Raw genomic sequence first — 13,700 nt, 5'->3', positions numbered from 1 at the left:
TTTAAGCCACAGAGCCAAAATGACAACATGGAGGCAAGAATTCCCAGAAGTTCTCCCATACAATACTCCAAATGCCTTAAAATTAACCAAATTCCAAAGTGACAGAACCCACAGAAAGACTGAGTGAAACAATTTTCCGGCCCAAGATAACTTGGAACATCCACAGGATCTGTTCCAATGGGGTTGAAAAAAGATTGCAGTGCATCCCAGGCTGAGTTGCACCAGAGCAAATGAGCTCCAGCCTTCCAGGAACAGCCTGCAGGATCCCTGGGTCCCTAGGGTCACCTGGAACTGGGCAGCAGGAGCAGTTTCCAGACCTCTCAGCCCAGGGATCACCAAGGACAACTTGGAAGGTCAGTGGGAAAACTCTACTGCACCAGAGGGAGCATGGAACCTCAGTGCAGCCCTGCCCTGGGAACCAGAAGCCAGCCTGTGGAGCCATTCAGCAGCTGCTTCCAGAGCACTCAATCCATGGATAGCAAGGTGGTCAGGGGAGTCTATAGAGGTCTCTCCACCATCTCTAGGACAGAACTCTGTTATTCTGCCCATATTCAGATCCAGGTCACAGTCTGGGGCTCCATCCTACCATAGCAGAGCAGGGAATCCTCCTCACAGCTCAAGGGCAGAGGGGAGTGCCTGTGATCATCCACAAACCGGGGCCAGGAGAGGAGTCAGAGACCCATAAGACCTTAAAGAAATTAAGGGGAAATGAGCAAACAACAGATGAAAAAGAATCTGGACACTGACAGTTACTTTGATCCCATGGAGGATCAAAATACAAACTCAGAAGATAACAAGGTCAAAACCTCTGTATCTAAAGCCTCCAAGAAAAATAGGAATCTCAGGCTACGGAAGAGCTCAGAAAAGATTTTGAAAAATCGAATAAGGAGGGGTGGCTAGGTGGCATAGTGGATAAAGCACCAGCCCTGGAGTCAGGAGTACCTGGGTTCAAATCTCGTCTCAGACACTTAATAATTACCTAGCTGTGTGGCCTTGGGCAAGCCACTTAACCCTGTTTGCCTTGCAAAATCCTAAAAAAAAAAAAATCAAATAAGGGAGGGAGAGGAAAAATTGGGAAGAGAAATGAGATGCAGGAAAATCATGAAAACCAGCAGCTTGGTGAAGGGGATACCAAAAAATACCAAAGAATATAACCTGTTAAAAACTAGATTAGGTTAAATGGGAAAAGCAGTCCAAAAGGTCAATGAGAAGAATGCCTTAAAAAGAACAATTGACTAGATAGAAAAAGGAGATAAGAAAGTTCTCTGAAGAAAGTAATTCCTTCAAATATAGAATGGAGCTAAGGGAAGCTGATGACTTTATGTGAATCAAGAAACAATAAAGAAAACTAAAAGAATGAAAAACTAGAAGAAAATGTAATGTATCTCATCAGAAAAAAAATTAACCTGGAAAACAGATCCAGGAGGGCTAATTTAAAAATTATTGGGCTACTTGAAAGTCATGACCAGGAAAAGAGCTTAGACTTCATTTTTTAAAGAAATTCTCCAGGAAAATTGCCCTCATATCCTAAAAGCAGAGGATAAAATAGAAATTGAGGGAATCCACCAATCACCTCCTAAAAGAGATTCCCCAAATGAAAACTGCCAGGAATATTAGAGCCAAATTCCAGAACTCCTAAATCAGAGAAAATATTACAAGCAGTCAGAAAGAAACAATTCAAATATTATGGTGCTAGTCAGGATTACACACGATTTAGCAGTGTCTACATCAAGGGTTCATAGGGCTTGGAATATGATATTCTTGGTTTACAACTGAGAATCAACTACCCAGCAAAAGTGAACATTCTCTTTCAGGGGAAAAGATAGGCATTTAATGAAATAGGGGGTTTTCAAACTTTACTGCTGAGATGACCAGAGCTGAACAGAAAGTTTGATCGCCAAGTACAGGCCTCAGGTGATGGATGAGAAGGGATAATTATGAGGGATTTAATGCTGTTGGAACTGCTTGCATTCCTGCATGAGAAGATAATACTGATAACTCATATGAACCTTTTCATTTAATAGAACAGTTAGAAGGATCCTACACCAAGGAATAGGAGGGAAGTGAATATAAAGGTATATTATAAAGATGGAGTCAATGGGTGAAAAGGGAATGTACTGGGAAAGGAAGAGGAAAGGTAGAAATGGGCTAAGATATTTCACATAAAAGAGGCAAGAAAAAGCTTGTGCAATGAGTAGAGGGGGGGGGAGGTGAGGGGGAATGAGTAAGCCTTCATTCTCATTGGAAGTGACTCAGAGGAAATAATATATATACATATATATATATATATATATATATATATATATATATATATACTCAATAGGGTATAGAAATCTGTCTTACCCTAGAGGCAAAGGGTGAAAGGAGAGAGAGAGAGAGAGAGAGAGAGAGAGAAAGAGAATAGAATAAATGGGAGTGGGGAACAGAATGGAGGGAAGTTAGCAATAGCAACTGTATGGGAAAAAAAATTGAAGCAACTTCACTGATAGACATGATCACGAATTTGATCCATTCCAGAGACAGAGCTGGTAGTATCTGAACACAGACTGAAATACACTTTTCTTTTTCTCTCTCTCATTTTATTTTCCTTGAGGTTTCTCTATTTTTTTTGGGGGGGGGGATTATGTTTACTTTTACAGCAAGATTATTGTAGTAATGTGAAAATAAATTACATGAAAAACAAGATGTTTCGGACTGAAGACTACAATCCAGCAGCTCACTCCACAGCTACTGCTTACCTTTCAATTATCTTATAAGACTAATTTCAATTTTTTCTTATAGTTTCACCACGAGAAGACCTCTCAGTCCAGGGGTCACCAAGATCACTATGAGAGATCTCATTTGAAGAATTTATTTCTATTGTATTTACCTTCTAGAAAGCAGGATTTGGAGTTGGAGGACCAGCGTTAAAATTCTCTTACTTGAACGTTCTAGGGCAAATCAGTCTGTACAAGCAGAACCCCAATTTCCCTGTTCTGAATGAGGGGGGTTGTACTAGAAAGATGCTCTCAAAAGTCCCTTCCTGCACCTGCTGCTAGAATTGCAGGGTGGAAACAAGAAATCTCCTAATAAAGGAGACTGAACGTCGAAGGCGACACTCCGGGGACAGAAGCGACTGGAAGGATCCAGAAGCGATGAAACAAACGCAGTCTTTGCAGAAGAGCTGGGGAGGGAGGAATGCTGAGACAGTGACCGCTGTCTCCCTGTCCCCTGGAAATGAGGTAAGCCCCCAAAGCCCAAGCTCCAGCCACGAGGCTCCATCGTTCATTGTGCTCCGCCCCGGGGCACAGAAGAGGCGGCAGGCGCTTACCACGGGAACACACGTGCGGGCCTCGGAGGAGGGCGGCGGGGCGCGGGGCTGCGGGCCGGCCCGGGCAGGGCCCGCGGCGCCCGCTCGTTTCGGCAGGTTTCGCGGCGGCGGCGCTCCCCCGGGGCCTCGCTTGGCGACAGTGTCGGGCTCGTGGCCGTAAAGCGAGGGCGCGCTCCGCTCACGTGGGGAGGGGCGCCGCCGCGGCTCGGCTCGGCTGCCATGGCGGGCCCGGCGTGCGGCGGCGGCGGAGCCAAGGCCCTGGACCTCCTGCGCTCCTTGCCGCGGGTCAGCCTGGCCAACCTGAAGCCCAACCCCGGCTCCAAGAAACCGGTAAATGGCGGCAGACGGAGAGCCGCGCCGAGGCGTGCGCCCAGGTGGCGGGGAGAGGGGAGGGAGTGAGGGAGGGCCTGCCCTTCCCCGGCGGCCCTTCCCCGGCGGCCGCTGCCCTTCCCCGGCGGCCGCTGCCCTTCCCCGGCGGCCGCTGCCCCCGCTGCCTCCCGGGCCCCAGGACTGTGCAAGCCGTGACCCCCAGCCCGGGCCCCCTTGTACTCCGCAGCTCGCCCAGGGCCTGGCCGCGGCGCCAGCAGGAACGTTTGCGTTCCCGCCCACAATTGCCCCACGATGGGAACCGACCCGCGAGCCCCTTCTCCTGTCCTGGCGCTGGGCCGGGACTCGCGCTGCCGGCGACTCGGGCCGGCCCGGCCCAGGGACCCGCGCGGCCTGGCTTGGTTTCATTCACCCCAACTGCTTTGACAGTTTGATGCCAAAAAACCCCACCAAAACAACGCCGCCTGGCAGTTCGCATAAAGTATAAGTGACGAGGAATTTTTTAAAACAAAATAACGGAATTTGATGTAAAACAGCAGTATTCTTAAATACGAGTTTAGAAAAAATTCCAACTTAGAACAGAATAGGGTAGTCGGAGAAAGCTGTCGAGTTATTTCAATCGCGTATTGAAGCGTTTGTTTTGCTCTGTTATGACCCACGTTTGATTTTTCAGCCTGAAAATCTGTTTGATTTCTAGTTTTCAGCTCACATTCTGCCTTTTGCTTGTGAACGGGTCAAATTTAATAGCGTAATTGTAAAAGTTTAGCTGATTTTGGGTGGAGGAGGTGGAAGGAAATGACTGCAGATTTGCACCTCTGCATCTAAACAGTCATAGAAAATAAAGCAATAAACATGATAAAATACACATTTTAAAATCTGTATATTGACTGAATTGACACTTGATTTTCCAGGAAAGGCAAAGACGGGGTCGGAGAAGAGGTAGAAAATGTGGCAGAGGACATAAAGGAGAAAGGCAGAGAGGAACCAGGCCCCGATTAGGGTTTGAGGGAGGTCAAACTCCATTTTATCTTCGAATCCCAAAGTATGGATTTAATGATGGTCATAGGTAAGTTTTGCTTCAGCATGACGTAATCCAGAGTTATTTTCAGTTCCCTTAATGTTACAAAAAGATGGTAAACATCTACTGTTTCATGGACCAGCTTTTGTACTACAGTGAGACCTCCTTACTTTGACCTTCACTGATTGATTATTCAAAGCAGCCAAGTTTAAACAAAATCCTTTTTCTTTCTTAACTATCTAAGCTTGTTGTTCAGCTGTGTCCAACTCTTTGACCTCAAATGGAATTTTCTAAGCAGAGATACTGAAGTAATTGCCATTTCCTTCTCCAACTTGTTTTGCAAATGAGAAACTGAGGCAAACAGGATTAAGTGACTTGCCCAGGGTCCCACAGTTACTCAATGGTCTAAGCCTGAATAACCTTGGATACATGGTCAAGGATATGAAGAGAACATGACCATCAGATCACATCTAAGACTTTGTAGATAAGTCACTGGTAGAAACCTCCCAAAACACAACTTTTTAAAAAAAATTTAAGTTTTTAAAGATTTTATTTGAGTTTTGAGTTTTATAATTTTTCTCCCAATCTTATTTCCCTCCCCCCCACCCCCCACTCCCACGGAAAGCAGTCTGTCAGTCTTTATTTTGTTTCCAAGTTGTACATTGATCAAAATTGAGTTTGATAAGAGAGAAATCACATCTTTAAGGAAGAAACAAAAAGTCTTAGAGATAACAAGATCAGACAATAAGATGTCTGGTTTTTTTCCTAAATTAAAGGGAATATTCCTTGAAATTTGATCAAACTCGTTGTTGCACTGATGGAATGAGCAAGTCCATCAAGGTTGAACAACCACCCCATGTTGCTATTAGGGTGTACAATGTTTTTCTGGTTCTGCTCATCTCACTCAGCGTCAGTTCATACAGATCCCTCCAGGCTTCCCTGAATTCCCATTCCCTCCTGGTTTCTAATAGAACAGTAGTGTTCCATGACATACATATACCACAGTTTGCTAAGCCATTCCCCATTGAAGGACATATACTTGATTTCCATTCTTTACCACCACAAACAGGGTTGCTATGAGTATTTTTGTACAAGTGACATTTTTTACCCCTTTTCATCATCTCTTCAGGGTATGCATCAAAGGGTATGCTCATCCAAAACACAATTTATATATACAAAGAAATAACAAATGTTGGAAGCCAAAAAAAAGTGCAACTTTATTGGTAGTTAAATGGCACCATTATACATCAAGGACCCTGTGATTAACAGGTTTGGGTTTAATCTTTTAACACCTATAGCTGCCCCTAAAACAACTAAATCAGTCTGAAAATAGATGAAGGTATTGGAGTTGACAGTTGTTTGTTTTTTGGGGAGAGGGAAAAAGAAAAATAGGCAGGTAATGATTTCTAGTTAACTTACTACCTTAAAAAAATTTTTTTTTCTTCACCAAGATAACTTTGACTCAGTTTTCAAACCTCTTATTTTTTTTAGCTTTAGACGTCAGTACCATCCTTTGAGTCTCAATAAACTTCAGTACCTGATTGATTTAGGACGAGTAGATCCTACCCAACCTATTGATTTAACCCAGCTTGTGAATGGAAGAGGGGTGACAATTCAGCCACTTAAAAGGGATTATGGTGTACAGCTAGTGGAGGAGGTATGTATGAAATGTGTCTTTTATCTTGTTATAGAAGTCCCCTTCAACCCACGTTTGTTAAGGCCTACACATCCTGGAACTGAGGATGCAGAGACAAAAAATGGAAGTTCCTTCCAGTGCATATATAAATATGAAACCATTATTTTGTCTCTTGATGCTTATTCTGCATATACTACTTTTTATATGTATGTTTTAGATAGAATCTATGCTTTAATCTGTATCCTCAGTTCCTGATGAGAAACTTCCCTCAACCAATGCAGATCTACAACCATTCTGCAACTTTGTCTTAGAGAATAAAGTAACTTTTCAAGACCACATAGCCAGATTGTCTGACAATCAGTCATCAAGCACTGATTGAGGGTTACGGAGAAAGCTAGAACTCTGCACTTGCCTTCCAGGAGCTCAGGTTCTATTGACAAACAAGATTTATACTGTGCAAAAGAGAGGTATTCTTCAAGAGAAAGCTCTAGCACCTACTTCACCATGTAGATGTGCAGATCAAATGAGATCTTAATTGTAAAGAGTAGGTGCTATAGAAATGTTAGCTGTTGTTGTTATTATTGTTGTAAGTGGTGAGAGAGTGAGGGGGAAGGGAGGACTGGGAAAGGCCTTATGCTGAGGAATAGAGGAAGCAAAGGGGAGGAAGAATTCCTGGACAGGGGACATGTATAGAAAAGCAGAGGTTAGATGTGAACCCACATTTTCCTGATGCCCTTCTGCCTTTCTTTATGTATCTGTGTATATACACACAATTTTATTATGAACCTAAGCAACTTTGTCCCCAAAAGAACTAATGAATATTATCTTCTTAGTAATACTTTAAAAAAAGCTAAAATTCTAATTCATTTTAAATCAAAGTCACTAAATACTATTAGGATTTTTTAAAGTATGTATATTTTAGCTTTTCACAGTGCTTAGGTAAAGGTTCATGTTCTGCTTTTTTCATTGAACACTGTTTTCTTAACCTTCTAATCCTCAGAGTCTGTGATTGTTTTAAATACCTATTTCCATATGATACCATAGTCCACATACTTGCCTTTTTTTAGTAGCCAAGTAGACTTTTTCCTTAAACATTTTTGTCTTGAGCTACTCTAGATAGTGAAACTATAAACATTTTTTATAATTTTTTTTCCTTTTAGGTTATTTCCTTAGGGGTATGTTACTCATGGAGAAATTGCTGGGTCAAAGAGTATAAATAATTTTATAGTTTGTATGATTAAAGAACTAGAAGGAACCTTAGATATTGTCAAGTCGAACCCTCTTAATTTAGAGATAAAGAAATTGAGGCCCAGAAGGGGGTAAACGACTTGTCCAGTGTCACACAGCTAGTAATATCAGATGTCGGATTTGAACCCAGCACTTCGTTACACCAAATAAAGTATTCTAGCCATGATTCCATTTTACAATTTCACTAGCAGTATATAATTTTCCTGGGATCTCTTCTCATCTTTGGTTTTTAATAGTTGTATTAAAAGAAGACATTCTTTTTCACTAAAGTCATACTCTGATGCTTGATAGTTGTATAAAAACTGACTTGGGACTTTCCAGGGCTATATCTGTGCAACATAAGATCTGGCAGTTTCTGTTAAACTGGAAAGTCTATTAAGTATCTGACCTAGGGGGCAGCTAGGTGGCGTAGTGGATAAAGCACTGGCCCTGGAGTCAGGAGTACCTGGGTTCAAATCCGACCTCAGACACTTAATGATTACCTAGCTGTGTGGCCTTGGGCAAGCCACTTAACCCCATTTGCCTTGCAAAAACTAAAAAAAAAGTATCTGACCTAGTAACTGTTGGACTATTTGTCTTCCCTCAAAACTAATCCAGCTAAGTTCAGAGCAGCTCATCTTCTGAAGATGAGAGTCTGAGGCTGAGGATGATACCACAACAACTAAGATAAATAAAGGTCATGATCTATTGAAAGGAGGTTATACTCATACCTTTTAATCACAGGGTCCTTGCTGTATAATGGTGCCCATTTAACTGTTGATAAAGTTGCACTTTTTTTTTGCTCAGAATATTTGCTGTTTCTTTGTAAATTGTGTTTTGAAAGGTTTCTACCAGTGATTTACCTACAAAGATGTGATTTGATGAATATTATCTATTAGTGTAAATTGTATTCATATCCTTTGACTATTCAGTGTATTTATTTTCTTTCCAAATACAAGTAGGTCATGTAGGTGTTACTAGGCTGAAAAAATGTTTTTGGGGGCGGCTAGGTGGCACAGTGGATAGAGCACCGGCCCTGGAGTCAGGAGTACCTGGGTTCAAATCCACCTCAGACACTTAATAATTACCTAGCTGTGTGGCCTTGGGGTTCCATTGCCTTGCAAAAAAAAAACTAAAAAAAAAAAATGTTTTTTGAAAAATATGTAGTTCAACTTTTTTTTTGTTTGTTTGTTTGGGGGTTTTTTGGGTTTTTGCAAGACAAATGGGGTTAAGTGGCTTGCCCAAGGCCACACAGCTAGGTAATTATTAAGTGTGTGAGACTGGATTTGAACCCAGGTACTCCTGACTCCAGGGCCGGTGCTCTATCCACTATGCCACCTAGCCACCCCGTAGTTCAACTTCTAATAGGTTATCCTATTTTAATTGTTCTAGTGAAGTTTGCTACTTAAGGAAGAATACTATTAAGTCCTTTGTGAAGCTAATAATCACTCTATAATTTATTTTTTTATCCACTTTCACATTTACTACGTTTATTTTTCCAGTAGCTGGCAAAGAGTGCCCACTAGAGGGAACTATGTATTCATGTTAAACTAAAAGTATTTTCAGGTTCCTTTGGAAAAAATGAGTTCCAAAATTAAAGGTTATAGAGAAAGAGCATCAGAGACAATAGGGAAAAAACCCTCAAGATAAATGATTAGTTCTATTTCTGTAGTGTGGTAGTATCTTCTTAATTTTAAAGACCCACCCCCACCCCCCAGTTTGTTTATTATGTTAGTTTAGGAATGCCTAACCACTCTTACCCTCTAATGAAGTATCTATGATGCTATTTTTTCCTGATTTATCATACTTAAAGACCTTTTATGATGTTGCACTGTAGTTGAAAGACAGCTTGATTTGGTGACACAACTCAAGTTTAAATCATCTGCCACTTACTACTTATATAATACTGAGTTCTCAATTTCCTCATATGACTTTGATAAGTGACATTACTATTGAATTTAATCTGACCTCCTTTTTCTTTAAATTAAATCCTATCTTTTGGCAGTTCTTTCTAGAACTTATCTGACATCTGGAATTGCTGATTTGACAAAATGAAAGTTACTAATCACCTCCCATTAAAATGCCTTCGATAAAAAGGATAGACCAGGTTGAAATCTGGGAAAAGCAAACTGTAATAGATAAAAAAATGAGAAAAGATCACGATAAAATGAAATAAAGGACTAAGTAAGATAAAACCTACTCTTGGTTTTACCTTTTTTCTTTATGTAAAGGATATTACCTTATTTCTGGTCATCCAGTTCAAAACCTTCATGTCATCTTTGACTCTTGTTTCTTCTCCCTTGCCCAGTTATTTGCTAAGTACTTACTGTTCCCATAGTGTATACCCATCTCCTGTCTTTTACTCTTCTTTCTCATTATCACAGTTCAGCCCCTCATCATCTTTTATCTAATCCACTATACTAGTCCTCTAATTGCTCTCTTTGATCCCAGTTTCTCCCCTTTTCAATCTACCCTGTGTCCTATGGGTCTTCCAGTGTCATAGTGCTGGGCCCCAAGAGATGTATGATAACAAATTGGAAAGAAGGAAGATGCACTGCAATCTATTTTCCTCTTGATAGCATATTATGGGATTTGTCTCCACTACAACCAACCCACCTTTCCTTATAGCTTCTCTTTTTCTTTGTTTCCTACATTTCCCCCCCTCCCTTGGCCAGGAATCTAAACTTTATTGCAGTTACCAATTAGAATCTTATCCTAATCAGGTTGCCCATGGCAAGAACTTGGAAGATAACATTGGGGAAATTGTCTTTCCCTCAGTATATCTACCTTTGGCTCCCAAATCCATCCTTATTCCAAACTTAACCTATTACACTTGATAAAGCAACTGTCCTTTCAGTCATTCAAATTCATAACCTTGGTGTCATCCTCAGTCTTCAGTCCCTCTTACTGAACATACCATTCAGTTGCCAAATCTCATAATTCCTTATCTCTGATATCTGTCTACTTCTTTCTATTCACCACCCTAGTTCAGATCCTTTATCACCTCTAACTTGGATGATTGCAGTGGTCTTCAAATTGCTCTCCTGTGTCAGATTTCCTTTTTAATCCATTCTCCACATACCTGCCAAAGTAATTTTCCTAAGGTGAAGTTTTGGCTATGTCACTCCCTTATTCAAACTCCAGTTGCTCCTTGTTGACTCTTGGATGGGTTCAACTTTCATAAAAACCCTTCTTTATTTGTAGCCTCTGGATAAAGTAGGTACTCAATAAATATTGAATTCATAAATTTACAGGAAAATTACTTTAAATTGTCCTTTTTAAAACTGTAGAGGGTTTAGGAATAAATTGCACTTAAACAGAAAAAAAATAACCACTGTAGTTAGTTCCTGAACCCCCACTTCCCAGGTTCAAATATTTTATGATTATATGTGATAACTGATATTGTTTTAACTCACAACAGGGTGCTGACACCTTTAAAGCTAAAATTAATATTGAAGTACAGATGGCTTCAGAGCTAGCCATAGCTGCAATTGAAAGAAATGGTGGTGTAATTACTACAGCATTTTATGATCCAAGAAGTCTGGGTAAGTTTCATGTGTCATTTTTTCCACTCTTCCCTTCATAATAACTGGGCATAATAGATGCTCAGGGTCATCTATCACATGTCACTTTAAATCTGGAACATAAGAAGATGTTACTGGTTTTGCTTGCATTTGTCTCTTGGGAACAACAGTTTAACATATTCTACTGTGGGGAAATAATGCATATAAGTAAGTCAGTATAACATATTACAAAGTAATTTCAGGAAAAGGGAACACTAACTTTGGGCAGGTTGGATATGACTTAAGAGGGATTATTTGACATGAACCTTGAAGGAAGTCAATATTCTAAGCTCTGGTTGATTTTTCTAGTTGTCTCCTTCCTTGTTTTTCAATTGTGTGTGACTTTTTTCTTGGCAAAGATACTAGAGTGGGTTGCCATTTCCTTCTCCAGCTCATTTTACAGATGAGGAAATTGAGGCAAACAGTTATGTGACTTGTCCAATGTCACACAACTAGTAAGTGTCCGAGGCCAGATTGGAATTCAGGTAGCAGACCTTCCTATCTCCAAGTCCAGTGCTCTGGACACTATGACTCCACCTATCTACCCTAGGTAGCTCTTTCCTAGGTATCAAGTTGATTGCCATCATTGCCCAGTCAGTCAGCATGTGTTTTTGTTGTTGTTTTGGTTTTTTTTTAGGGTTTTGGATTTGAACTTGGGTACTCCTGACTCCGGGGCCTGTGCTCTATCCACTGTGCCACCTAGCCGCCCCCAGTCAACTTGTTTTTAAGTTGAACAAATTTACTTTTATTGTTATAAAATTCTTTAAATCCCCACAATTCTTTCTGTTAGGTTTCTAAATTAGAAATTACTGAGGAGATTAAGGCTTTTTGTATATTGTATATTGTTCTTTAACGATGAGCTTAAAGCTCTTCTAGTCCTTTTATTTTTTTGTTACAGCATTTGTTACATTAGATTTTTCAAGGTCTCACCAAAGTCATAAAACATTTTTAGCTTAATAATTCCTATCACCTAGGAAAATCCCTTAGCATTTCTTGGCTTCGTTTTCCTTACCTGAAAAGTGAAGGAGTTGGACTTGTTGGCATTAGAAGTCCAATTCCATTTTCAATTCAGCAATCTTGAACCTAGGTTAATGGTGATTGGAAATGAAACTCAACTTATTTAAAAATAAGACCTCTTTTTGTTTTAAAATTTAATTGTACATAAAAGTATTTTTCAAGTAACTTTTATCTTCTTTCGTCTTCTCCCTATCCTCTACCTTTCCCTGAACCTCCCCACAAAAAAAAGAAAAAAAACCTTTAACAAATATAGTCAAGAAAACAAATTTCCAGAGATGTTTGTTTCATTTTACATATTGAGCCTCCATCAGGAGGTAAATAAGCTTCTCCCTCTTTTAAAATCCTTTTTCATTTACTGTAAAGTGCATTTAAATACCATAGTTTGATGTTGGGCTTTGGAAGCTAGATTACCCAGTTACTTATGCTTACTTGAGGTAAGTATTAAACAAAAGCATTGCTAGTGCTAAATTTATTTTTAATTTTCTTGGCATTGAAAGATGAATTAAAGAAAATGTATGGCTTATAAAAGAAGCTAGTGATCTACATAGCTAATGTTTATATCTCCATTTTAAAAATAGAGATTCTTTGCAAACCTGTTCCATTTTTTCTTCGTGGACAACCTATTCCCAAGCGAATGCTTCCACCTGAAGAATTGGTGCCGTACTATACTGATGCTAAGAACCGTGGCTACCTGGCAGATCCAGCCCAGTTTCCTGAAGCAAGACTTGAGTTGGCCAAGAAATATGGTTACATTTTACCAGATATCACTAAGGATGAACTCTTCAAAATGCTGAGTACTCGAAAGGATCCAAGGCAGATTTTCTTTGGTCTTGCTCCAGGTTGGGTGGTAAATATGGCTGAAAAGAAAATCCTGAAGCCCACTGATGAAGACCTCCTTAAATACTATAGCTCATAAATTCTAAACTGGGGGGGGGGGGGGGGCGGGAATAGTCTCAGGAACACTGGGAAGCCTATTTTTTTTTCTTTTTTAGATTTTTACTAGGCAGTGGGGTTAAGTGGCTTGCCCAAGGCCACACAGCTAGGTAATTAAAGTGTCTGAGGCAGGATTTGAACTCAGCTACTCCTAACTCCAGGGCAGGTGCTCTATCCACTGCTCCACCTGGCCACCCCTCTTTTTTTTTTTTTTTTAAGTAAAATCAAAATAAAATGTCTATAAGAAACTGTATTGGGCAAAACTTAAGTTTGTATATGATGAAACATAAACCCTTTTTTGAATAGACTTTGGAGATCAGACATATAGTTAGAATACTTTTAAGCAGTAAGAAGAAATTATTTGGTCAGAAATTTTCTTGCATGCCTCATTTTGCCCTTTTCATCACCTTAAATCATAGAATGTGTTTATTTCAAGTGTAATTGATTCATAGGCTAAGTTATCAGGAGTTCAAGCCCCAAAAGGGGGGGGGGGGATAAGTCTCTATTAGAAAGTCTTTGAGATAAATTTCAACTCCAGCAATTAGAGGCCAAAATTTGAGTTTTTATTTAGAAAAATTTTACTGCGTTGATATGCGCTAGTGTGTGCAGTATTTGTGGAAGTATTTTTTAATTCAATATTTTAAACAATTTTTAACATTTGGTTTTAAA

The 13,700-nt window shown here is 40.0% G+C and overlaps 2 protein-coding genes across 3 annotated transcripts in view; one reads left to right on the top strand and one right to left on the bottom strand.

The window, feature by feature from the left end:
• Window positions 1-3,381, bottom strand: part of LYPLA1 (lysophospholipase 1) — a 78,366-nt gene extending 74,985 nt beyond the window's left edge. Inside the window, exon 1 of one of the 2 annotated variants that reach the window (XM_074200694.1) lies at window positions 3,311-3,381. The gene's annotated coding sequence lies outside the window, so the exon portion shown is untranslated. Of the gene's footprint in view, window positions 1-2,869; window positions 3,250-3,310 lie in introns of those variants that run through there. The other variant, XM_074200693.1, reaches the window with a different exon arrangement.
• A 118-nt stretch (window positions 3,382-3,499) lies between these two features.
• On the top strand, window positions 3,500-13,037 carry MRPL15 (mitochondrial ribosomal protein L15). Its single transcript, XM_074200692.1, has 5 exons — window positions 3,500-3,640; window positions 4,549-4,703; window positions 6,147-6,312; window positions 10,940-11,063; window positions 12,677-13,037. Exons 1-5 carry the CDS (start codon window positions 3,530-3,532, stop codon window positions 13,012-13,014), a joined length of 894 nt encoding a protein of 297 aa, XP_074056793.1. The 5' UTR covers window positions 3,500-3,529; the 3' UTR covers window positions 13,015-13,037.
• The last annotated feature ends 663 nt before the right edge of the window (window positions 13,038-13,700 follow it).

The sequence above is a fragment of the Macrotis lagotis genome, chromosome X (genome assembly GCF_037893015.1).
Source record: "Macrotis lagotis isolate mMagLag1 chromosome X, bilby.v1.9.chrom.fasta, whole genome shotgun sequence".
In the NCBI taxonomy this organism is placed as follows: domain Eukaryota; kingdom Metazoa; phylum Chordata; class Mammalia; order Peramelemorphia; family Peramelidae; genus Macrotis; species Macrotis lagotis.
This window is presented reverse-complemented; position numbering and strand designations above follow the sequence as displayed.

Coding starts and splice junctions, on each gene's coding strand:
- MRPL15 (XM_074200692.1), top strand. CDS start 3,530: ATGGCGGGCCCGGCGTGCGGCGGCGGCGGAGCCAAGGCCCTGGACCTC. Junction 3,641..4,548: donor ACCCCGGCTCCAAGAAACCG/GTAAATGGCGGC, acceptor TTGATTTTCCAG/GAAAGGCAAAGACGGGGTCG. Junction 6,313..10,939: donor GTGTACAGCTAGTGGAGGAG/GTATGTATGAAA, acceptor AACTCACAACAG/GGTGCTGACACCTTTAAAGC.